Source organism: Aotus nancymaae, unplaced genomic scaffold (genome assembly GCF_030222135.1).
Source record: "Aotus nancymaae isolate 86718 unplaced genomic scaffold, 86718_ANA_hifiasm-v0.15.2.pri h1tg000193l, whole genome shotgun sequence".
Classification (NCBI taxonomy): Eukaryota; Metazoa; Chordata; class Mammalia; order Primates; family Aotidae; genus Aotus; species Aotus nancymaae.
Genome location: NW_026988608.1, coordinates 293,143 through 318,553, shown reverse-complemented (window position 1 = coordinate 318,553; position 25,411 = coordinate 293,143). Strand labels below are relative to the sequence as shown.

Genomic DNA, 25,411 nt, shown 5'->3' with positions numbered 1-25,411 from the left:
AACTCTCAGGTTGCTGATAAACGTGTTTACTCATAGGCCAGGCCTGCACAGGCCACAGAGGAGGAGAGGAAGCAGTTTGTGGCTGGAGTCGGACACCCCCACAGCCCCGCTGTGCTGTGCTCTTGGCAAGGCAGCCTGGGAGAGGGCCACCCACGCCCTTGTCCCCCCACAGGACCCTCTGTTCTTCTCCTTCCTCCCAGCCTCGCCTCCGGGGCCGAGGCGCTGAGCTGAACTGTGACGACAGACGTGCAGTTCTGCAGGAAGGAGCAGCTTGGCCGGAGCGTAGCCAGAGCAGGCCACCCTGGCCAGGGCTGCCGTGAGGAACCCAGGGCCCTGTCACACCAGGCCTGGCCGTGCTGCCCACTGTGGCACTGGAGAATGTGGAAGAGAGAGCAGATGGCCGCCCGAGGGGGACTGGGTGGGGTGCCAGTCTGCTGAGTAACTTCTTCGCCACAAGGCAGCCCCGGATGGGATGGCACGGGGCGGGGCAGGGGTTCCAGCCAGCAGAGCCTGCCCCAAGGCCACTTCTTGGTGGGTGCGTCCCACGGAGGAGGCCTGGGTTCCCCTGGTGCCTGAGGGCCCTGCCTATGTCTCCTGCCCTGGACCAGGTGGAGCAGAAGCAGGAGGAGTGTGTAGCTGGGAGTCCTCGGAAGGAACGGGGTGGCGGGGAGAGCATGGAGCTGGGGGACTCCTCAGTAGAGGGTGTGTGGGGCCGAGGAAGTCCTCAGAAGGAGGGGAGAGTGTGGAGCCAGGGGAGTCCTCAGAAGGAGGGAGGGCAGAGAGCTGAGGAGTCCTCAGAAGGAATGGGGGGAACGTGGGGCTGGGGGACTCCTCAGGAGCGGGGGTGTAGAACTGGGGAGTCCTCAGAAGGAACGGGACAGAGGAGTGTGGAGCTGGAAGAGTCCTCAGAAGGAGGGCAGGAGCCTGGAGTTGGGGAGTCCTCAGAAGGAATGTGGGGGGGACTGTGGAGCCGGGGGAGTCCTCAGAAGGAACGGGGCTGCCTCCAGAGCCAAAGCAAACCCCAGAGGCCCAGGGGGTTTCTGCGATTCCGGGTTCTGGCCGACCTCAGGGAGCCCAGCCCCAGCTCACCTGGGAGGGTGTGGGCAGCAGGCCTGGACCTCACCCCGACGTATCTTTGCGAGGTTCTTGCTTAAACACCACATTTTCACTTTGAGGCCAAAAACACCCAAAAAGGTGACAGTATACTTGTAAAAAGCAAACAGATCAGCAAATCCAGGGAGACACCCACCCTGTCCGGGCAGCTCCTATAAGAAACGCAGCATCCTGAGAAGCAAAATGAGCTCCGTCGATCGTTCCGTTTATATTTAAACTGCAAAGAGGACACGGAGCATTTCCATCTGCACCGTAGCAGCTGCTGCCCCCCACGTCCTTTCTTCCTATCGGGGCCAGGGCTCACTGTGCAGTGACCGCGACCCTGGGTGCAGGAACCGGGGGCCCCCGAGGGACGGGCACTTGGGGGACGCCCTTCTGGCTCCTCTCTGCAGACAGGCGCTCCAGGCGCTCCGTGTAGAAGCCGCTGAAGTCGAGCCTGTGTGGAAGGACAGTGGAGCTGGGCGCACACCCCTTCTGTAGGCGCATGTGGGGCAGCCCTGCCCCTACCGTGGGGAAGGGTTCAGCTAGAGACCACGGGACGCCCTGCAGCGGGGAGAGGGAGGCACACTCCTAACGCTTCGACGGGAAGGCCTCCAGTCCTGCTCAAAAGCGCAAACACGGGTTTCTCTCCTGGCCCTAGCAAGCAGGGGCTCCCATCACCCCAGCAGGCCCGGCAATGAGGCCTGACGCGTCAAGGGCTGGGGGAACCAAGCGGTGGTTCTCAATGCAGGGTAGCCTCAGAAACGCCTGCTCAGGAAATCAGGACATCTGCGAGGGGGCACGGGGTGCTCCAAAAGCACAAACAGGGGCCTTCCCCAGGACGACGCTTCCCCCAGGATGACGCTTCCCAAAAGGACGACGCTTCCCCCAGGACAGCATCCCCAGGACAGCCCCCTGCAAGGATATACCACAACTCCAAGCATAGCACCTCCCATCCCAGGACAGCTGCCCCTCAGCACCCCTTCTGGGCCAGAAGCTTGGCCACTTTTCCACATCCCCTCCAGGAGAGCTAGCCTCTTCCCCAGGCCAGGTGTTCAGTGCAGCATGAGGAAGCTGACCCAGGCCAGATCAGCCCCACAGGACACACATAGCCCAGGCGCCCAGAACGTCATGCCCCGGGGAGAGCAGGGCCAGGCTGACGTCAGGGAGTGGCACACGAGCAGCACCAGGACACAGACCTGCCCGACCTTCTCAACACCCGGTGGGCCAGGGGAGGGTGTGGGGAGATGAGGCCAGTGAATCCAGCCTGCGTAGTGAGGATGCTGGCCTGGGCCAGGCGCTGGGCGAGGGGCAGACGCTGGGTGGGGGCAGGCTCTGGGCAGGGCAGGCGCTGGGCGGGGCGGGTGTCGGGGGTGGGCAGGCGCTGGGCTGAGCTGGGCTGAACTGGGCAGTGCTGAGCCGGGCGGTGGCCGCCCACCTGGAGGTGACGCTGGCCATGCCGTGCTCACAGTCGCTGGTGCTGTACGTGCTCGGCCGGGCTAGGAGGTCCAGCAGGTGGGCTGAGAAGTTGTTGATGGCGGCCTGGAAGCCGGACACGAGCTGTGCAGCGTCGGCGTGCTCCACCAGGTGCTGGAAAGAAAGCGCAGTTGGGGTGTGAGCCACGCCCACCCCCACCTCGGGCCTTCCTGGCTCCACACTGCTCCCGGCGGGCCCATGTCCTCTCCCTTCCTCTGTTCTTAAATAGAAAATGTGTGTTCCACGGCGTTTTCAGTGGATCAACGGTAAAAAGGACGTCAAAAAACATTCCTGCGAACCCGGCACTCAGAGAAACACTCCAGGCCTCGTGAGATGAGGTCAAGGCTCGGACCCCACAAGGCTGTGCCTCGAGCTCTCCTTTGGGGTCAGATCTACAAGCAAAGAACAGGCTTTCCCAGCCCCTTCTCAGCGAGGAGGATGAGGCGCCTCTCAGCGTCCGTCACACGCTCCCAAACCCAACTCTGCCAGCTCCAGCGTGTGAACAGGGGACCGCCCACCCCTCCGCCACGCTGGAGACTGTGGGGCTGGGCCTCCGACGCCTCCGAGGACACACGGCCTGTCGGTGTCTGCTGAGCGCCTGCGGGTTCTAACTCAGGACCCGCGCCCTCGCCAGGCGCCTGTGCAGCGCTCGCTCTGAAGATCTTGATGGCTCCCTGAGACCTTCAGAGCGAGCTGAACTGGGAAGCACAGAGCTGAGGAAAACCCTCTTGTGGTTGTACTTAGAAGCTAATTTTAAGTCTTCTTTGATCCTAGGGGACAGGAAATAAAAGGGGGCAGGTTTGTGCTCCTCTCGTCAACACGCTCAGGTTGCCGGCCCGGCCGGGAGGAATCGTCTCTCACTGGCTGACCCTGGAGGCCACGCGCCTTCCTGGTGAGCTCCTTCCGCACCCGCTCCTCGGCCCCTGCAGGCAGCCCTGGGATGGTGCCATGCTCCAGCGTCTGCCCACCCAGCTCCTGTCCGATTTCATGCTCTGTGTAATTTCTAGGCGGTGCAGAGTCGCAAGGAAAAGCTTGTTAGTTAAAACCACAACGCTCTGCAGAAAACACAAGTCCTGCAGGTACATCACCCGCAGCGTCTCTGCTGTAGCCTGAGGCTGCAGGAACACGCAAGTGTCTCTCAGAGGCTGCAGGGGAAATGACTTTAGCTGTGCCGACAGAATTCCTGGGTCTGCCTTCCACAGTGACCAGCTGATTTTCCTCAGCACAGTCTTCTTCTGTTTCCCTACTGGGGACCCCGGAGTGGCTCTTAGTGTCAGCAATGGCTCACAGCGCCCGCGCCCTCCTCCACCTTCCCACCCGCCGTCCTCCCAACCTTCCCCATGGCACTGCCTGGAGAGCCTGACCCTCAGACCCTCGGGGCCCCGCACGCCCCCAAAAGCCCCTTCTGCCAATAGACGCTCGTGTTCCGCATCATTGCCAGTGGGTAGCTGCTGGTGACAAGCGTCCGCAGGCACTTAATGGAATTAAATAACTCAAGTGCTGAGGAAAAGAGCACGCAAGGCCATCAGAAGAGGCCCGGGACAGAGACCAGCACCATGGAGGCTGAGGGATGGTTCGGGAGGAGCACGGCCCTGCCCACGCTGCCAGGGCAGGGGCCCCGGGAACCAGCCGGCCAGGAAGACCAGGAGCCCTGGGAACACTCGGATCCCAGTGGGCTCCTCCACAGACGCAGGGGCAGGAAAAGGTGTAGCGGGCTGCGTGCGGCCACGGTCTGCACACCCGTGCCCACACCCCCCGTCGTGTGCTGCCCATGCCCGCCCCGCCCCCCATGCGTGCCCGCACACCTGCATGCAGTTGGTGAACATGATGCACACGGACATGAGCTTGGAGACGACCTTCAGCAGCTCGGGGTCAGGGAGCATGCAGTCCTTCAGGCAGGGGTCCAGGAAGCCCGTGTGGCAGCCCAGCACGTCGTCGATGTTGGAGGCCTGTGGGGAACGGCACCGAGCCCCTTCTCAGAAAGACGAGCTCCGGGTGTGCTGAGTTTGCACTCCTGTTCACGCACGCCCACCTTTCACATGGCCTTGGGCTTTTAAAGAAAAACTTCCAAATACCACTAAAACAATGCCGGGCATAGCTGGTCACTGTGGAAGGCAGGCCTCTCCCCTCCTCGTGCCTCTCCCCTCCCCCCACCTCTCCTCTCCCCCCTCGCCTCTCCCCTCCCCCACCCCTCCCCTCCCCCCACCTCTCCCCTCCCCTCCCCATGCCTCTCCCCTCCCCCCTCGCTCTCCTCTCCCCTCCCCCTCCTCTCCCCTCCCCCTGCCTCTCCCCTCCCCCCTCACTCTCCTCTCCCCTCCCCCTCCTCTCCCCTCACCTTATGTGAAAGGAAACCTGCTTTCAAACGTTGTCATCTATGGGGCTAAAACTCACGGATTTCAGGTTTTTCTCCAGGACGTGCCAGGTCGGTTCCATCACTTCAAACATCACGTAGTACTGAATATTCTGGACGAAGTTGAGCATTCGCTGCCGCAGAGTGGAAGCCCCAGCAAAGCTGAGGGACGCAGAGGACGGACATGGAGGACGCGGCCCCAACGGCGCCCCCTGGACGTGGCTGCGCCGTCTGCAGAGCAGGCGCCCTCCCGGCACGTGGGATGCTCACGACTGCCTCAAGACCCGTCCTCCACCGGCCCCATGGTGGAGACCGGGACGCGGGCTCCTCGGCGAACAGACCCCTCGGAGCCCCGGGAGCCCACACCAGGAGGAGCTACGCGGCAGCGGCACACTTGTGCTTCACGACTGAGATGAGTTTTTTCTTTGAGAGACAGGGTCTCGCTGTAGCTCGGGCTGCGGTGCAGTGGCATGATCTTGGCTCACTGCAACCTCGACCTTCTGAGCTCAAACAACCCTCCCACCTCAGCCTCCTGAATCACTGGAACTATAGCCATTTCCGGCTAATTAAAAACATTTTTTTTAAGAGATAAGGCCTCATTACATTGTCCAGGCTAGTCTCGAACTCCTGGGCTCCAGCAATCCTCCCACCTCGGCTTCCCAAAGTGCTGGGATTACAGACAAGCCACCACACCCGACTGGACAAATTCTAAGGCAGCTCTGCCACCAACCCCTTTTTTCTCAACACCCTAGAGCCACAGACTGGCTGGAACTCAGCTCTAGTCCCAGCACAATGTGGCCGCCTGCCCTTGGGAGGGGCTCTCGTCCTGCACACAGACCTGGGCGGGCTGCGGAGAAGGCTGAGGGACAGAGCCAGCATCACCGTGCAGCCCCCAGACCGGAAAATGAAGCATGATGGATCTAAAGCTACAAAGGTGTATGTCCAGATGGCGCTTCTAGAACCCTAAAAAGCACAACCGTCTACCTGCAGGGCACACAGTCTGGGGGGCAGAGGAGGAGCTGTCTACCTGCAGGGCACACAGTCTGGGGGGCAGAGGAGGAGCTGTCTACCTGCAGGGCACACAGTCTGGGGGGCAGAGGAGGAACTGTCTACCTGCAGGGCACAGGGGGTGGGGGCAGAGGAGGAACTGTCTACCTGCAGGGCACACAGTCTGGGGGGCAGAGGAGGAACTGTCTACCTGCAGGGCACACAGTCTGGGGGGCAGAGGAGGAGCTGTCTACCTGCAGGGCACACAGTCTGGGGGGCAGAGGAGGAGCTGTCTACATGCAGGGCACACAGTCTGGGGGGCAGAGGAGGAACTGTCTACCTGCAGGGCACAGGGGGTGGGGGACAGAGGAGGAGCTGTCTACCTGCAGGGCACACAGTCTGGGGGGCAGAGGAGGAGCTGTCTACCTGCAGGGCACACAGTCTGGGGGGCAGAGGAGGAGCTGTCTACCTGCAGGGCACACAGTCTGGGGGGCAGAGGAGGAGCTGTCTACCTGCAGGGCACACAGTCTGGGGGGCAGAGGAGGAGCTGTCTACCTGCAGGGCACAGGGGGTGGGGGACAGAGGAGGAGCTGTCTACCTGCAGGGCACAGGGGGTGGGGGACAGAGGAGGAGCTGTCTACCTGCAGGGCACACAGTCTGGGGGGCAGAGGAGGAGCTGTCTACCTGCAGGGCACACAGTCTGGGGGACAGAGGAGGAGCTGTCTACCTGCAGGGCACACACTCTGGGGGGCAGAGGAGTGCGGCGCGTGCTGCTTGGCGGTCTTGTGCTGATCCAGACGCTGCAGAGCTGCCGTAGATCATGTGCCTGAAGAGTATCTGGTAACGAGTGAGGCTTTCCTGCAAGAGAGGCGGCGGCACCTCAGGCCTGGGCCTCCGTGGCCGGCGGCGTCGTGGATGCGGCGCCCGTGCCCCACGATCCACACGGTGGCCCTGGGCGGCCTGTGAATCCCGCGGGTGCTGAAGGCCGGGGAGAGCCGCCTCGGGTCCTCCGTGGGACGGGGTGGCCGCCGCGTGGCACAGTTCTCGCGTCTGCCGAACCTGAATGAAGGGCTGGTGTCGCCCGGGTGGCCGGCCCGCACCTGTTGATGGTGGGTGAGTGAAAGGGGCCATTTGACGACGTAGCATTTCCTTCCACGATGAATCCAGGCACCAAAATGATGCTTGTGGGGCAGACGCCTGCCGCACGTCGCCATCGGAACTTCGAATGTCATTTAGCACGTCAAGTGTGAAGCTGCTTTCTTTGCTAGGCCCATTATACCACATTTTATTTGGTCCATCAGTAAAGAAATACCTATTTCCCTATCACAAATGCCTCTTTTCAAAATATTTCAACAACTGTATCTTAATATAATAGACTATACTAAAATTCTTTCCAAACAAACATGTTTTTATGAATTTAAATACATGTCACCGTAGAGAAGCCGACAGACCCCACCAGTTCAGGAGGTCCTTGCACCAAACCGGCTGAAGGGCCTAACGGAGGCATTTCACTTCCTGCACACAAAGAGGGAGGCCCTAAGCAGCTGGGCCGTCCCTGCCCTGGTCACCTGGGCCGCAGGTGCACGTCAGCCCGGCGTGTGCTTTCCCGAGACCACAAGCGAAGCAAGGCTCTGCCCCCAGAGAGGGCAGCACATGCCTTCCGTGTCCCCCGTGTCCCCGGGAACCCTACCCGTATGGGAGAGGGCAGCATGCACCCTCCGTGTCCCCAGGAAGTCTACCCGTATGGGAGAGGGCAGCACGTGCCCTCCGTGTCCCCAGGAACCCTACCCGTATGGGAGAGGACAGCACACACTCCTCTGTGTCCCCAGGAACCCTACCCGTATGGGAGAGGGCAGCACGCGCCCTCCGTGTCCCCAGGAGCCCTACCCGTATGGGAGAGGGCAGCACACACTCCTCCGTGTCCCCAGGAGCCCTACCCGTATGGGACAGGGCAGCACGCACTCCTCTGTGTCCCCGGGAGCCCTACCCATATGGGAGAGGGCAGCACACACCCTCCGTGTCCCCGGGACCCCCACCTGTACGGGTCATGGATGATGCCCCTGTAGATCCGCTTCTCCAGAACCTCGAAGTAGGGAGCACTGGCCGCCTTGGTCAGGTACAGGCACAGCTCCTGCGCCTGGCTGTCCCCCGTGTAGCTGAAGCTCCTGTCGTGAAGCAGGCTCAGCGTGGAACCCCCAAGACACTCGCCTTTGTCCATCGAGGTGGCTGCAGGGAGGAGAGAGCTCACAGCTGAGAGGGAAGCACACGCTCAGACTGCAACGACCCCGCTGGGGCCTCCCGCGCTTCTCCAGCCTTCTCACTGGGACGGTGCTGCGTGTGTGGACGTGTAAAACTGCAAGGTTGTAGCTGCTGATGAAAGCTGACCGGTAAGAGCTCCCAGGGCTTTCCTCTCGCAAATAATAACACAGGGAGCCGCACGGGCTTTGGCTGCAGCTCCCCGCCCCGGCAGAGTCTCTCCTCACGCTGGGTGCTGCGTCGTGACACCTGCCACCCCCTGCCCCGCTCTCCTCAGCGGGCACACACCGAGAGGCGAGGATGTCCACGGTGCGCATGGCCGGCTGGATGTAGAACCAGAGCTTCTGCAGTGACAGGAGGCCCTGCCTGTGCAGCTACTCCAGCTGCGACACCAGGATCAGGTGCTCCTTGACCAGGGTGCGCACGGCGGCCGCCAGGGCGTGGTTCACCTGCCCATACTCAAAGGAAGACTTCTCTTCGATGAACCTAGGAGAAGAGCTGTCAACTTCCTCATAAAGACAAGCTGCATCCAGATAAAAGGTCAGATGTTCTGAGTCTCATCCCTACACAGGAAGTAAGTGACTCACTCGAATCCCGCATCCCAGAGGGGAACTTTTGCCCCTCGGAGGAGATGAGTCAGGACCCCGGGTGGTGACTCAGACCCTCCAAAGCTGAGTCGGTCACAGAGTTGTCCCCAAGGTGGGGGCTCTCTTTAGAAGGGATGCAGATGTCTCCATGGTCATCAGGATGGGACCTAACCCCTCCCTCACAACAGCGTAAGCCCCCAGGGACTGCGCCCAGTGCCCACCTGGTCACGGTGGAGTCAGCTGGCAGCCACCGGCAGGATCCTGTTCACCAGCTCCCTGATGGACAGGTCCAGGTTGGGATCCACGAGGAAGGTCCGACTCTGCCTCCCGGCCACGCCCACCAGCACAGACAGCGGGTCCTCCACCACGGCTGACTCCTGCGGGCACAGACAGCGCTGCGGCTCCTCGGCCCCACCCCACGCCCCACAGCCGCTGTGCCCTCATCCTCGGTCAGTCTCACTCTGGCTCACGTGTCGTCACGCCCCGACTGACTGTTTATGGGAAGGAAAGGTCAGCCACTGCATCTGGCTCTGACTGACCCACTGGGAGCTCTGTGGTTGGCTGAGTTCCACCCACTGCGGGTGGGGGCTGGCCTGGGAGACGTCGTGGCTCACGTCAGGTCTCACCACATGGGACTCTGAGATGCTCACACACGTGCCTGACATTTGAAAAGATGAAGTTCAGAGTTTAAAAATCAACTCCAGCGGAGGTTGTACTTCCAGCATTTGTAAGTACAGCTTGGTGAGTCTGGGTTACTCTGACAAAAAAAACCAACATTGTCTTTGAAAAGCTATCATTTAAACGTTAGGAAACCGATCGTTTCTATCCACATGCCTGGGATGGCTGCAGCCTCAGCCTCCTGAGTGCTGGGACTACAAGCACGCGCCACCACACCTGGCTAATTTTTTGTATTTTAGTAGAGACGGGGTTTTACCATGTTGGCCAGGATGGTCTCAATCTCCCGACCTAGAGATCCGCCCACCTCGGCCTCCCAAAGTGCTGGGATTAAGGCATGAGCCACCACACCCAGCCTACCAGTTGCTTTTTTAATAGTCATGGGGAGTCCGGGATGAGGCCCTGCAAACTACTTGTGAAGCAGAAAAGACAACCGAAAACTTTCCACCTAGCAGCCTCTTCGAATCCAAGGGAAACCTGTTTCACCCACATTCTATTCGGCTCCCCAAGGACTGCAGGCTGTCCTGTAACTGCTGGACTGAGAAACACTTTGGTTATGCTCAGCGGCAAGAAAACCGTTTGCCACCAGAACACTTCCCTACCAGACACAAGTCAGGAGAGAAACCTACTCCTGAAGGGAAATCATCTAAGTCAATACTTATTTAAAAACTACCTTTAGAAAACTTTACATCTCTTGCAGAAATAAAAGCATGGACGTCTGCACATCACGAGTGCTCATTTTTCGAGGAGCCTGCTGCTCTCCCTGAAGGTGGGGACCATGCCTCCAGAAGGGAAGCCCACGCCAGCACGGGGTCCCTCCCCCCAGGGGACCTTTGGGAAAATCCTGAGGCAACTCTGGGGTGTCACAGTGACTGAAGGGTGCTCTTGGTACTTAATGGGCAAGGGCCAGGGACACTAATGTCCCACTGAAAACACAGCTCGGAGGAGGATTTAGCCGTGGCCGCTTACTGTTCTTCTCGATGCTCCTGAATTCTTACTACTAATCACGCAAATAGACAGGCCCGGTGTCTGTGACGGGGCAGGACTGAAGTGCTCCTCACACGGCCGTGAGTGACCACAGGGACGAGCGCTGAGGAAGCAAGACACGCATGTCACACTCCGCCACGGACAAGCGGGGCACACAGAGGAAGCTGAAAGGGAGCCTCTGTGGAGAGCTCAAACCTAACTGCACAAATCGGTTTGAAAAATGTTATTTTACAACTTGTGAAAAATGTCAAGGGCCCAAATGCTTTTACAGAGACAGTAGAGTCATGCCTCACTCAACATCCTGAGAAATGCCTGCCAACATGGCGAAAACAGTCTCTACCAAAAACACAAAAACCAGCCAGGCCTGGTGGCGCACACTTATAATCCCAGCTACTTGGGTAGCTGAGGCACAGGAACCGCTTGAGCCCAGGAGGCAGAGGTTGCAGTGAGCCAAGACCAGGCCACGGTACTCCAGCCTGGGCGACAGAGAGAGACTGTCTCCAAAAGAAAAAAGAGAAATACGTGGTTAGGTAAATTTCCTTCTGTGCGATCTCCACGGAGTGACTGGCTGACCTAGATGGCGTACGGGCTACCATGCACCTAAGCCTGGCGGAGCCTCAGGCTCGTGGGCTACAAGCCTGCCCAGCAGGTGGCTGTGCCGCACGCTGAGCAGCTGTAACAGAGAGGTATTTGTGCATCTAAACGTGGAAAAGGTACAGGGGCAGACCTAGCGGCTCACACCTGCAGTCCCAGCTCTTTGGAAGGCTGAGGCAGGAGGACCGCTTGAGCCCAGGAGTTTGCGACCTATGATCGCACCACTGCACTCCAGCCTGGGTGGCAGAGCGAGAAGGCTGAAGCCTCTATCCGCCAGCACCGGGCCCATCCTCTGCAGCAGACCCCAAGCGTGCACTGCTTCCCGCGTTCTGTCCATCACCATTCTAATCAGGGAACGCTCGAGTCTGACGTCTGTCTCTCCCGCTGGGCTGTCGCGCTCTCCTCCGATGCTTCACCCACACACCCTGAGGAGCTGCAGGGACCGGAGAGGTCGACAGGACCCCGGCAAGCCGGGAAAGGGCCTTTGAACCGAGGCAACGGGAAGTCACCCAAGAGCTTCGTAAAAACGGTTACGATACAACCGGAGCCACTTGGGAACAAGATCCAGGGCTGCGCGGTCCGGCAGGCGGGAGCCGGGGCAAGGCGGACGGGAGAGGGCGTGCGGGAGGGACCTGCGACCCCGCTTCCCGGGGCCGGGAGGGGACACCTGGGGCGACCCGGAGGCCCGCTCCGTCCCGCCCCGGCTCGGGGTCGGGCCCGGGGCAAGACGCTGACCTGGCCGGCACAGGCCCGAGGGGCTTTGGCCGAGAGCGCGGGGACCGCTGCGCAGCCAGAGGAGCGCGAGGGAAGAGCCGCATCCCGCCAGTCCCGTCGCCTCGCGGCCCCCGCTCGCCGCGCCAGGGCCCGGCCAGGACTCACCGCAGCCCCGGAGCCACAGAGCCCGCGCGGCGCCCGACGGCGGCGGAAGTGCGCGAGACGTCACTTCCGGCCCGGCTCGCGGACGGTGGCCGACTGGCTGCGCGGGCCGTGATGCAGCTGCCCCCGCGCTACGCGCCCGCCTCGCCGCGGGGCCCGGGACGGCCGAGCCACTGCCTGTAGCGCGGGACCCCGCGGCCGAGGCGGCGCCTTTTCGCTTCGCTGCGCGCCCGGAGCGCTTCCCGCGGGAGCACGAGTTCTTCGAGGTGATTGAGGAAAAGAGGAAAAGGGCAGTCGTAGGATCCAGCGGGTCCTACGGCTGCGGGGCGGGGCCGGAGCCCGGGGCAGGCGGGGCCTGAGGCTTTGGGGCGGGACCTGAGGCCGCGGGGCAGGCGGGGCCTGAGGCTTCGGGGCGGGACCTGAGGCCGCGGGGCGGGGCCGGAGCCCGGGGCAGGCGGGGCCTGAGGCTTCGGGGCGGGGCCGGAGCCCGGGGCAGGCGGGACCTGAGGCTTCGGGGTGGGATCGGATCCTGAAGTAGGCGGGGCCTACAACTGCGGGGCGGTACCGGAGCTTGGGGCAGGTGGGACCTGAAGCTGCAGGGTGGGGCTGGATTTTCCAGTGGGCGGGGCCTACAGTTGCGGGGCGGGGCTGGAGCCTGGGACAGGCAGGACCTAAGGCTGCGGGGCGGGGCTGGATCCTGGAGTGGGCGGGGCCGGGGCCTGAGGCTTCGAGGCAGGGGCGGAACCTGGGGCAGGCGGGACTTGTGGCTGCAGGACGGAGCCTCAGCCTTGGGCAGGCAGGGTCTATGGCCGCGGGGTGGGGCCGAACCGCGGAGGGTGGAGCCTATGGCTGTGGGGCGGGACCGCAGCCCGGGATGGGTGGGGCCACGGGTGTGGGTGGGGCCTGACGCGGTGGCCGTGTCCTGAGGCACCCGGCCGCCCCCACGACGCACATTTCCTGCAGGATGGGGACGTGCAGCGCCGCCTTTACCTCCAGGACGTGCCTTGCAGGTGGCCGATGTGCCTGAGAAGCCCAGGTGAGCGGCTGGGCAGCGCCCGGCCAGTGCCACTCCTGTGCCTCCCTGCCCCGTCCCTCGTCCCTGGGGCAGGGCTGCCGGCTTCTCCACGTGCGGCCGCCCCACCGAGGCACTGCGCCTGTCCAGCTTTGGCGTGCCCGGCTTCTCCACCACCTAGCCTGTTTGTGAAACTTTATTCATAAAAAGAGGGCTTGGAATTACAAAAGATACGTGGGGGCTTTCTGGGACGTCTCAAAGGGAAACTGGGCAGAAAGTCCAGCTTGGTTCCTCGCACCGGCGGAGGGGCCTCTGAGCAGGTCTCCTTGGCAGGGTGCTCGCGTTCACCTGCCAGGTGGCCGGCTGCTGCCAAGTGTTCGATGCCCTGGACGACTATGAGCACCACAACCACACGCTGCACGGAAACGTTTGCTCCTTTTGCAAACGGGCCTTCCCTTCTAGACACATGCTGGATGCCCACATCCTGGAGCGGCACGATTCGCTCTTCCAGATCCTGTCCGAGAGGCAGGACATGGTGGGTGACGTCTGCACAGCCGCCGAGGCCACCCCCAGTGTGATAGGCTCGGAGCGCTGCCCGGAGCTCTTGGGTGCGCAGGCAAGGCCAGGGACGCCTTCCGGCCCTTGGCAGCCCAGCTATGGGGGCATGGCAGTGGGGGAGGCCCAGGGGTCAGAGGGAGGTGATGCTGTCTCCATTTCAGTACCAGTGCCTGGTTGACGGCTGCACAGAGAAGTTCAAGACCAGCAGAGACCGGAAGGATCACATGGTGAGGATGCGCCTGTACCCCGTGGACTCTGTTTTGATAAGCCAAAGAAAAGCAGAAGGTAGGGAGCCGCCAGCTCAGCACTGCCTGCCTTTGGTTTTAGGGAAAGGCTTCCAACCAGCCAAACGCACAGATTGTCAGACGCCACGGTTAAGCACCTGTGTGTCGCTCAGGGGTGTTCACCTGCAGGTACCTGAAGCACCCTGCCGAAGGGAGGCTGGAGAGGAGCCTTGGCTGCCCGGCTTCATGCCCGAGGAGGCAGGAGAGGGGGTGTGGGAATGACCGGGCACAGCGCCTCCCCACTCACACCCCCCGGGGCTGTGCCTATACCTCCTGCAGCCCACATCACTCAGCCTCGGCTTTCTCTTTGTCCTGGGTGTGCACATGTGAGCTCGACAACAAAGCCATTTACTAACACGTTACCACAGAGACAGTGCACTCTCGGGAAATAACCTCCAGGAACAATCTTTTTTTTGAGACAGGGTCTCGCTCTGACACCCAGGCTGGAGTGCAGGGTTGTGATCTAGGTTCACTGCAACTTCCATCTCCCAGGCTCAAGCCATTCTCCCACTTCAGCCCCCTAAAGGGCTAGCACTGGCGATACACATCACCACGCTCGGGAAACTTTTCTGTGTTTTGTAGAGACAGCGTCTTGCTGTGTTGCCCAGTCTGGTCTTGAGCTCCTGGGCTCAAGCAATCCACCTGCCTCAGCCGCCCAAAGTGCTGGGATTGCCATGTCCAGACAGAACAATTCTTAAGTTGTGTTATATTTTTTCTTTTTTTAACGGATTATTTTAGGTGAACCTTTCAGACATTTTTCTCAAGTAGTACTTTGCTGTTTAAAATAAAATAATTGGCAGAACCCACTGCAACTTGGGAGGCTTTACAAAGTCATTGTCTCCTTTCTGAGGGATCATTTTAAGGAGATAAACTCTGCAATGCTGGATTGAGATACCTGTGTTACAAAAGTGACTATAGTCTCTGGTTAACTTTAATTTCTCACACTCATAAAGAGACCTGTGGCACCATTGGCACCAGAAAAATACTATTTTCAAAAAAAGTATGATTGTTACAGTGAAGTTTATAAAATGCAGGCTTTATTTTACAAACAATGACCTTGCCGTAATCATTCTCCTTTTCCCAGTAGCCCGAAAACCACACTATAAAATTAGACTATGCCAAAATAGCAAGAAAATGTGCTATTTACAAGGAAGCATAGTTTCTTTCTTGCAAGTTCGTTTCTGGGGAGCACTGGGGCTGTAGGAACCACGCAGGGCTGCTGCTCACCGCCCTGTCCCCACAGCCCAGCCTCGCCAGGGGCCGGCACCCAAGCCTCAGAGCAAGTCCAGGGGAACGGCAGAGAGCGGTCAGAAGGGGACGCCATGGAAATGTGCACTGAGCCTGCGGTGGCCTCCCCTGCACCGGCGGGTGACAGATGGACCTGCAGTCATAGGTCAGTGCCGGACCTCTTCCTGAAACACGTTCTTAATGCGTGCTAGTGCCGAGCATTCTGGGTTGCATCCTGGGCTGCTGTTTTTCTCATGCTGAATTCTGAAAGGTAGCGCTGGGTAAGAAAATCTGCTTCTGCCAGAGGTGAAAGTCCCGCTATTTCCGTTCCTGTGAATAACTTAGTTTCTCTCGCATGCTGTCTCTGAGCCACTGAGGCGCAGGAGTGCCGAGCCCCACCCTCTTTTCCTCGTCGTCTGAGTGGGATGGCAAGATTTCACCTGCGGCTGCTTCAGTTACAGCCCGGCTGTCTTTCCAGCATTAACTGTACTTTTATGGGGTTAAAGTTGATTGCAAATTAATTTGGGGAAAATGTTGAACAATTGGGGAAAAAAATCACCAAACAGTCGAAACAGATGGAAGGTGAAGCTGGTGTTCCCTGCACCCTCCGACTTTGGCCTTTGAATGAGCCGGGGGCTGGGGCCGTAGGGGTTTCCATCGGAGGGTCGTCGGGTGGCAGGACCGCTCTCAGCCCCGAGGGCTTGGCAGGAGCCACCATAATCATTCTCGAAAACCACACTATAAAAGTGTGGAGTCCTTCCCGGCCGGTGGGCACAGGTGGCCGGCAGGATCTCCCACAGGACGTAGGTCTGAGGGCGGCTGTGGAAAGGGAGCTGCCCCGGGACCCAGGAGGGCTGGCCGGCCGTGCATCCTGCCTGTTCCTAGAGCGAAAGAGAATGAGAAGTGCAGGGTCCAGCCCCGCAGGGTCTAGTGGGCGTTCTTTTGTGTGCAGAAACGATAGATCACAGGAAAGAAAGTCACAAGACATAGAGATAAGAATTCAGCCGGTCCCGGGAACTGCTGCTCCCAAGGTGCGGAGTCGCGTCGTGACCCCAGATGCCTGACGTGCTGATATTTATTGTTTACAAGGCGGGGAGCGGGGTCAGGAGAGTGACTCATCCGACGTGATGGCTAGGGTCAAGCAGATCACGGGCTTCCAGCACAGGAGGCCCTTCCCTCTCAGGGGGCCGCTGCCCGGGAGAGAGGCACGTGTGTCCGCATCTTTCTGCGCACTCATGAGAAAGATCAAAGGCTTCCCCTGCTCTTACTTCTCACAACTTCTGAGAACTTAAAAGGAGAGCCAGGTGGGAAAGCGGAACCTGAAAGTGGACGAGGACGGTGACCGTCGGAGCACAGCACCGTGGAGAGGCGTTTAAGCCCCTGGACGTCTGCGGCCGGCCTGGCTGATGTCGGGCCTTCCTCAAGAGCCAGGCAGAGCAGTGTTCTCTGAATTCCCCCAGTGAAAGGGAAACTCCCCTTCACGGCCTGCTAAGTAGCGGGCACCTCCCCAGGTGCTGGCGTTACCGCAAGGCTCTCACTCTCCCCTCCTGATCACTTCTCACAATGTCCCTTCCGTTCCTAATCATGTTTCACCTGGTTGTTTCTATTCTATAAGACTAAAATGTTTTTATGGTATGATACTAAAGCAAAGATTAATAGTAAAGAGTAATGATTTGATAAGATTGATTATAGAATTGATTGATCGTTTCTAAATAGATTTGGTATCATTGCTAAGACTAAGTAATCATTTGTTATTCTGGGATAGATCGTGCCTTCAGTCTCTCGCCTCGGCACTGGGCAACTTTCTTCTCAAAGAGGAGGCGGCTCACAGCTGCTGTTATGAGCTGGGTGGTTTGTTGGCAAAGAAAATGGAACTTTCTTGCATCCCAGAGCGCCCTCTACCGTCTGCTTTGGTCAGGGTGCCGCTCGAGGATTTAAAAGCAGCCAGAAGAAAACCAAACGGCGCTGCTGGACTCAGACGGCAAAGGAGCGGGGCAGCGGCCACCGGAGCGACAGCCGGCCTGGGCCTGCCTCTGACCTGGTGTGGCCACCCTGGGCCCCGGCCCTCGCCGTCCTCCCTGTCTCTGTCCCTCAGCCAGTGGCTCAGTGGCTGTCATCAGAAGCCGTGGGGGACCCACGAACCCCGCACGCCGTCGGGAATGAGATGTGGACGTCCTGCCTCCCCTCCAGGCCCACCCCGAGAATGTATTTTTCACTGATGGCCTTGAGTCTTCACTTCCGTGTTGCGTTCGGTGGGGCTGGTTATTGTTACCCGTGGGTATTCTGCTTTCCACCCTCAGTTTTCAGGAAGGTTTATAAAGTCCTGGCGCCCCCCAGAGCTGGGTAGCGGGGTCGGGTGCACCGCATCCCTGACCTCCTGGCTTTGGGAACCACGCCCAGTGTCCCTACGACACCTCAGCCAGCAGACCTGGCAGGGTAGGCGGTGATGCCCACGGGGAGGGGCACAGGTGGCTCTGAGGGTGTGGGGGGCTGGGGGTGTGGGGGGCTGGGGGTGTGGGGTGTTGGGTCGAGGGGTACTGAGGGGCTCGGGGTGTGGGGGGCGTGGGGTGCTTGGGTGGTGCTGGGGGTTGTGAGGTGCTGCCCCAGAGGGTGCAGGACCCATCACAAGTGCCATCGGGGAGCACAGAACCTGTAGCAGGAATCGCAGCCGGGAGGTTGGGGCTGGCATTGGAGTGCAGAGGTAAGCTGAGGCAGTGTGTCCTGGAGAAAGGGCTCTATGTGGATAAAATTAGGGCTCCCAGGGCTGGCACATTAGGGACCCCCGACCATGTCTCCCTTCAGAGGCCCTGTTCCCGCAGCGCGTGACGGGCGCATCCGGGCCCTCCCACGGCGCGTGACCGGCGCTTCCGGGCCCTCCCACGGCGCGTGACGGGCGCATCCGGGCCCTCCCACGGCGCGTGACGGGCGCAGCTGGGACCTCCCACGGCGCGTGACGGGCGCATCCGGGACCTCCCACGGCGCGTGACGGGCGCTGCCGGGACCTCCCACGGCGCGTGACGGGCGCATCCGGGCCCTCGCCCCGGCATCGCCTCTCATTCCTTGTGTGACGCTGGGTGTGGCTGAAGCAGCCGGGGGCATCCGCGGCGGCTGCCGGCTCCACAGGGCGAAACTCCGAGCTCTCCAGCGACCCGGAATCGAGGAACCGCAGAGCCGCAGGTTCCGAGCCGACACCGCCCGTGCGTGATGCGGGTTCCGAGCCCTTGCGGGGAGAAGCTAAGACCCGAAGCACAGGCCCCGCGCCCTGGTGGGGAGAGGCCTACGCGCCGTGCCTGGGGCGGGGCGTGAGCGTGTGGCGTGGCCGCCCGGTCCCGTCTGCCGCTCGAGGGAGCAGAGCACGAGAAAAGCGCGGCCGCACGTTGCCTGCCCTTCGTCTCCCCGGGACCTCGTCTCCCCGGGACCTCGTCTCCCCGGGACCTCGTCCCGCCCGCCCGGTCCTCCCCTGGCTGCTGCGGGGGCTCTCTGCGCGAGCCGGGCCTTTCTGTAGCAGCAGATTCTGCTCGAACCCTTGTTCACGGCAGGGCTGCGTGTCAGGCTTTGGGCGCGCTGGTCCTGGGTTCGAGTCTGACCTTCATCTCTGCCTGGAAACTGTTTCTTCCGCCTCAGTTTTTCTTCTGACAAGTGGGGAGTGTGAAACCTCGGTATGAAGAGTGTTACTGATTTTTTAAAAAGCCAGCATCATCATTAATTGTACGTGGGCTGCATCCACTTTTTTCTTCCTGAGACGGAGCCTCCCCGGTCGCTGGGGCTACAGGCGCACGCCGCCACACCCGGCTAATTTTTGTGTGTCTTAGTGGAGACGGGTTTCACCGTGTGGACCAGGCCACTCGTTCCCACTCAAACGGAGGCTCCGGCAGCCCCGGAAGACAAGAACGTGAAACGAGGCCTAGTTTCAGCTCCGCTTAACAGACAACCCGAGTCGTTGCTTAAACAAGGAAAGGATGCAATTCCCTCCTCCTGCAGGGTCCAGGGCCCGCGTCCGGGTGCACAGGGGCCGGCGTCTGAGGCTCCGGAACAGCCCCCACCGTCGTCGTGAAAATGGGGGCTGAATGAGGGTAGACTGGAATCCATGGTTCCTCACGCCGAGCAACTTCCCAAGTTACAACCTGGAAAAAAATCACACGCCTTGAGGGTTTCTGGGAATCACGTAGCTGTTTGGTGTGGGTTTTAAAACACGGGCTTGATAAATGCGAACACGTTTCCTTTCTTCATTTCACTGTCTTGGAAATTTAGCATCTTACCATCACGGGCCACGTCCGCGTAATTTGCTCCACGCTTTTTCTCTCGGTGGGCCGATCGAAGGCATAACATATAATCAACATGGAATAGCAGAAATAGCAAAACTTTAGGTAACAAGACAACACTTTTTTAATTGCATTTTAGGTTTTGGGGTACATGTGAAGAACATGCAAGGTTGTTGCATAGGTGCACACATGGCAGCGTGATTTGCTGCCTTCCTCCCCTTCACCTACATCTGGCATTTCTCCCCATGCTATCTCTCCCCAACTCCCCACACCCCGCTGTCCCTCCTCTCTTTCCCCCCGACAGACCCCAGTGTGCGATGCTCCCCTCCCTGTGTCCATGTGTTCCCATTGTTCAACACCCACCTATTAGTGAGAACATGCGGTGTTTGATTTTCTGTTCTTGTGTCAGTTTGCTGAGAAGGATGGTTTCCAGGTTCATCCATGTCCCTACAAAGGACATGAACTCATCGTTTTTTATGGCTGCATAATACTCCATGGTGTATATGTGCCACATTTTCCCTGTCCAGTCTATCATCGATGGGCATTTGGGTTGGTTCCCGGCAACACTTTTTTTTTTAAGTATAAATGAAAGTACCAGGACTTTAGGCCATCTGGGTGGCACTATTTATATCACACCAGGAAACAGCGCAGGCCATTCAGAAACACTTCCTGAAGGCACCAGAATGGGGAGGAACCGGGGCCACAGATGACCTTCACTGGCTCGTGCCAGTCGGGAGACGCATGTGACAATCGCACTTTTTTTTTTTTTTTGACAGGATCTGGCTCTGTCCCCTGGGCTGGAGTGCAGTGACGTGATCATGGCTCACTGCAACCTTCATCTCCTGGGCTCAAGCCCCGCCCACTTCAGCCTCCCAAGTAGCTGGGACTACAGGCATGCGCCACCACACCTGGCTAATTTTTGTATTTTTTGTAGAGACGGGTTCGCCATGTTTCCCAGGCTGGTCTCAAACTCCTGGACTCCAGCAGTCCTCCCCGCTCAACCTTCTAAAGTGCTGGGATTACAGGTGTGAGTCACCAGGCCCATATGGGGTCCAGCCCTACAGGGTTCCGTGAGCCCCTCCCTGTGGGTGTAGAAATAAAAGACACAGACGCGGAGATGGAGAAGGGAGTGTGGGCTGGGGTCCACTGCCAACCGAAGCACGGAGACCTGCAGTGGCCCCGAGTGCCTGGACGCTCTGACTTTTACTGAGTACAAAGCAGGGGGCGGGGAAGGCCGGGTGAGGTACTGGTGGTCGGTGATAGGGTCAGGTAATCGCGTGTCTTGGAGACGGGGGCCCAGGACTTTCACGTGGCCGAGGCGAGGAGAAGACCTAATGCGTCAGCGCTCTTCGCGTATTTGTCAGAAATGTCAAGGACACTACGATTATGTTACTATTATGCTTATCTTCTGAGAAAAAGAGAAACCAGGTGCAGAAGCAGAACACGAGAGTGGACGTGGAACGTGACCGCTGAAGCCAGCATCACATAGAGACAGTTAAGCCCCGGGTGTCCACGGGCGTCCCTGACAGCCGCCAGGCCTTACCACAAGAGCTTGGAGAAGCGGAGTTTTCTCCAAACTTCCCCAGGAAGGAGCCGTCTCGGCCATCTTAGACGTCTCCTCCCCTAGCTGGCTAAACAGCGGGGCTTTCCCAGCGCTGGCGCTGCCGCACGGCCGAGGCGCCCTCCAGCAGCCCTTATGCGGGCGTGACAGAGGGCTTAGAGCATCTTGCCTTAGGATCACTTTGTTCACAATGTCACCTCAGTTCCACGCTTCATAACCTGAGAGTCATTAGTAAAATTAAAGGTTATATTGAGCATATCTTTATGATTTTAAGTAACCATAAGATTCTATGTGATTATATAAACGAGTAACTACGTGCCTACATTTCTCACTCTTTTCTAGATCATATTTCTATGGGAACAGGCTGAGGCTTCAGACCCTTGCCATGGCACTTGTGGGGTTTTTCCCATACAGGCCCAGCCAGGATTATTCTTTAAATGCTAATTATTTGACCTAAACAGTTTATTGGGATCAAGTACTGTCCAAATAGTGGGATTTTTTGGGAGGCTATGAAATATGCCACCCCAGCAAAGCATCTATAAAACTGCATGTTCTGGCCTAGGACAGTAACCCCCTCAGTCCCCTAACCCAGTTTAAGAGGCATGACAATGTCACCTCTTCAGAAACCCCCATGGGAGGCCTTGACCCTCCAGACAACTGTGCCTCCTGATCATCCCAGATGTGCTGGGCAGGCTGGGGGCGGTGGCTCACATCTGCAATCCTAGCACTTTGGGGCTGAGGCTTGAGCCCAGGAGTTTGGGAACCAGCCCGGGCAGCATGGTGAAAACCCACCTTTATTAGTTCACATTACACAGCTATACGCCCGAGACTGGGTCATTTATTAAGCAAAGGAGTTTAATGGACTCACAGCTCCACGTGGCTTGGGGGCCTCAGGAAGCACAATCATGGCAGAAGGGGAAGCAGGCACCTTCTTCACAAGGTGGCAGGACAGAGCGTGTGTAGGAGGAACTGTCGAACACTTATACAACCATCAGATCTCACGAGAACTCACTCACCGGCATAAGAACAGCACGGGGAAGGCCACACCCCCACGATCCCGTCACCGCCCTCCAGGCCCCTCCCTCGACACGTGGGGATTGTGAGGATTAAAATTCGAAATGAGATTTGTGTGGGACACAGAGCCAAGTCATCACCGTCTCTACAAAAAATACGAACATCAGCTGGATGTGGTGGCGCGTGCCTGTGGTCCCAGCTACTTGGGGGCCTGAGGTGGGAAGGTCGCTGGTGCCCAAGAGGTGGAGGCTGCAGTGAGCTGTGATGGCACCACTGTGTTCCAGCCTAGGCACTATGTCTGCAAAAAACAAAACTATGAAAAAGATCTACCAGGGTCCCTTCCCCTGAAGTGTGCAAGCAAGACTGACCCACCCTCTCAGTGGTTGCGAGACAGCCCCCACACAAGCCGGCATCGGCAGGACTGGCACGGGTGGCTGGCCAGGCTCTGAGAGCCGACCGTGTGACGGCGTGGGGCCCAGACAGTCCAGCACATCCACACCTGGGCACCACTGGGTCCCGGGAGGTGACCCTGATGTTAGGAGCCTGAGGCAGGGTCAGGGCCCGTGTGCTTTCTAGTCACCCAGACCCAGGGGCCCAACATGGCTCTCTTTGGCTGAGACGGGTGAGGTGCTGAGCTTGGCCGTGGGCCACTGTCTGGGGTCCTCACCATCTGGCTCGCTCCATGTTGGCCCAATCAGAAGTTACCACGGTCCACACCCATAACTTGGTCCACCTCTCATCCCTGGACCAAGTGGCCCTACACCCTCAAAGAGTCAGGCAGTCTCCCTGCCAGATCACAACTGCCGAGGGCCGGGTGGTGTCTCCGGATGCCCAGGGCACGAGGCGGCTGAAGGAAAAGACTGGGTGCCAGGACCGCACAGTGAGGGGCGGCAGAGGCCCCCGGCTTCCCGAGGGTCGTGCTGGGTGCTGCAGCCCTCACCGGTCTCTGACTCGGAGACACCCTGGCTGAAGGAGGTGCCCGCTGCCCGGGGGCTTCGGTGACCCCAGTCCTGTAAGAGGGTCTCCTCAGGCAGTAGTCCGCACGCGGCTGTGACAGAGAACAGCAGGAAAGTCTCCATCTCGACCAGCTCACTTCAGCCTGGCGCACAAGCAAACGCTATTCGGCCAGCAGCAAGGGCACCCGCCGGCGAGACAGGTGCACGAGGCACCCTCGCAGGGGTGGCGGCGCGGCCGGGGCAGGAGAGGCCGGAGGGAAGCCGGGCTGGCTCCGGACGGGGAGCCGCTGCGGGACCCGCACTCCGAGGACGCGCGTGGGCTGTGTCTTTGCACCGCGCTGGCCGCGTTCGTGGCTGGTTGGTGACTCCCTGAGTCCCGAGCGACGGCGCCCTCCCGCCCCGTCCTCCGAGCCAGGTCCGCGCTCCGCCTCCAGCGGCCTCTGGACGCCGCGGACCCAGCCCCGGGGGTTCCCGCCCAGCGGTCGGACTGGGCCCGGCTTGGGGACCCAGGAAAAGGGGCATCGCTGTCCGATCGCCGCGGCCGCTGACGCCTGGCGCCCGTGGGTTTCCCTGGCCGCTCGTGCCCCTGGGTGACTTTTCGGGCCCCCGCGTCTGCGGAGTCCTCCCGGGCAGGGGCCGCGCCTCACGGGACGCGTCGTGGGTCTGGGCAGGGGGCACGCGGAAAGTCTGGGGACACAGACGCGGCCTCCGACTGCTCCTGTGCTGCGGTTCGGTTCCGTGTCAGCCTCTCCCGTTGGACCCTGGACTCGGGAGAGGCCTGCAGGGCGGGGCCTGTGACGCTCCCGAAGGACCGGACTGGGTGCCCACCCGAGGCTCTGAGGAGGAGGAGCCAGGCCCTACAGAGACTGGCCCTTAAAAGGATTCTTGTTCCAAAACTGGACGGATCTTTTGGTTTAAAAACGTTCTCTGGTACTCACCCCCTCCCCAGCTCGGTTTTGGAATAGATCATGGCACTGGTTTGCGGGAACGCCTTTATGCCTGTTAATATCCTAGAACACGCGCAGATACACTGAACATTTATTATTTATCATTGTTTTGAGACAGGGTCTCACTCTGTCCCAGAGGGCAGTGGTGCCATCTCGGCTCCTTGCAACGTCGAACTCCCAGGCTCAAGTGATCCTCCCACCTCAGCATCCCGAGTAGCCGGGAGCGCAGGTGCCTGCATCAGCACACCCGGCTAGTTTTCTGTTTTTGTGTGTGTTTGTTTGTTTTGTAGAGATGGGTTTCTCTATGTTGCCCAAGCTGGTCTGGAGCTCCGGGGCTCAAGCGATCCGCCCCCCACACTCCTTGGCCGCCCAAAGTGCTGGGATTACGGACATGAGCCACCCCGCCCAGTGTGCATATTTATTATTTATTCTTGAAAACCAAAGTTGCTCTGATAAAATCCAGTTCCAGCTCAGCCAGAGAAATGTGATTAGAAAGTTTTCCTCCGTGCAAATTTAGAAGCCCACGTCGCAAGGGGCCCCGGTGCCTGCCGTGTGGATCACCACTGAGCCTGGTGGCCCCTTTCTCATGTAATAAGCGTGTTCTGAGGTGACTGAAGGAATTGCATCATGAAAGCACTTCGTTTACCTCTACAGGTCACTCACTGGAGTGTCCAAGGAAGAACTTAGTAAGGATGAGACAGCTGGCCTGGACCTGCCTGGCGTCCACCCGGAAAGCCCCAAAGTGGCCTCGGGGTAGATGAAGCAGGAGCCTGCACTGTGGCCTGGCCCGTGTGGCTGCCTGGGGGAAGTGCAGGGACATGGGGCCCAGAGCAGGTCAGCCGTGCCGGGGTCTTTCCCTGCTCGCTGGGGGATGGCACTTCCCTGGGTCCTCAGCGTCCCCTACTTCCTAGTAGGCACCCACATTGGCATCCCTGCTGGTGGGGCAAGGTGGGGCCAGTTCATAGCCAGGGTCCTGTCCTGTGCACAAGAGCTGCCTCTGCCTGGCTCCAGCTTTAGCCAGGAGGTAGAAGAGGGAGGGGGTACAGGGGAAGGGCAAAGGCCCCAGAGTGGGACTGAAAACCTGGACCCCAGCACTCAGCACACCCAGGTTTCCTGCACGGCATCCTCTCCAGCCCTGCGGCCTGACGCAGAGCCCCTGAAATGGGGGGCAGAGGTGATGGGGGTGAAAAGGGACCCTTTCAGAAACCTGTGTCCCACTTGCAAACGGAGCCTGGACACTGTTTCTGGCACTGGCTCTGGGCCTCTCCCCTGGTGCTGCAGAGACCTTCCTGGACTGTCCCCCAAGTCACTGGGCTCCATGTTGGGATCAGGGTCGGCTTCCCAAGGGGATCCCACCTGTGTGTGAGGCCCCCACCCTCCACCACACCGTGCAGGAACTGCTGGCCCCTCCTGCCTGAAGCTGCTTCCTGTGGCCCCGTGAGCCACCTAGGCTCTGCTGCCGCCCCTGACCCCAAGCCCTTTGTCCCAAGGCCCCAACTCCCGGAAAGGGATGGAGGACAGGTGCACGTGTGGGCGGGGCTGCAGAGCTGCAGCTGGCTGCGCTGGTGCAGGTGGTGGGTGAGAACTGCCTATAATCCATTCCCTGCAGTGCTCAGCGCCCGGAGAGGCTGGGGCGGGGGTGACTCAGGGCAGCTCCAGGCTCCCCTGGCCTTTCAGCCTCATCAGCTTTCATCCCGCTCCACAGACACG

General features: G+C 59.7%; 1 protein-coding gene across 8 annotated transcripts; it reads right to left on the bottom strand.

Moving 5' to 3' along the window:
- Positions 1 to 10: 10 nt before the first annotated feature.
- LOC105732197 (gamma-tubulin complex component 2-like) lies at positions 11 to 11,631 on the bottom strand. 8 transcript variants are annotated; one of them, XM_064371844.1, is made up of 9 exons: positions 9,288 to 11,631; positions 8,970 to 9,125; positions 8,227 to 8,647; positions 7,942 to 8,131; positions 6,633 to 6,763; positions 4,960 to 5,080; positions 4,374 to 4,517; positions 2,531 to 2,682; positions 1,298 to 1,549 (listed from the first exon to the last, which is right to left on the bottom strand). In XM_064371844.1, exons 5-9 carry the CDS (start codon positions 6,725 to 6,727, stop codon positions 1,414 to 1,416), a joined length of 648 nt encoding a protein of 215 aa, XP_064227914.1. In that variant the 5' UTR covers positions 6,728 to 6,763; positions 7,942 to 8,131; positions 8,227 to 8,647; positions 8,970 to 9,125; positions 9,288 to 11,631; the 3' UTR covers positions 1,298 to 1,413. The 8 variants fall into 8 exon arrangements, with proteins under 8 accessions (XP_064227920.1, XP_064227914.1, XP_064227915.1 ...); XM_064371845.1 differs by having other exon boundaries at positions 8,450 to 8,647; XM_064371847.1 differs by having other exon boundaries at positions 7,942 to 8,647; positions 9,288 to 9,406; positions 10,393 to 11,631.
- Positions 11,632 to 25,411: the final 13,780 nt, after the last annotated feature.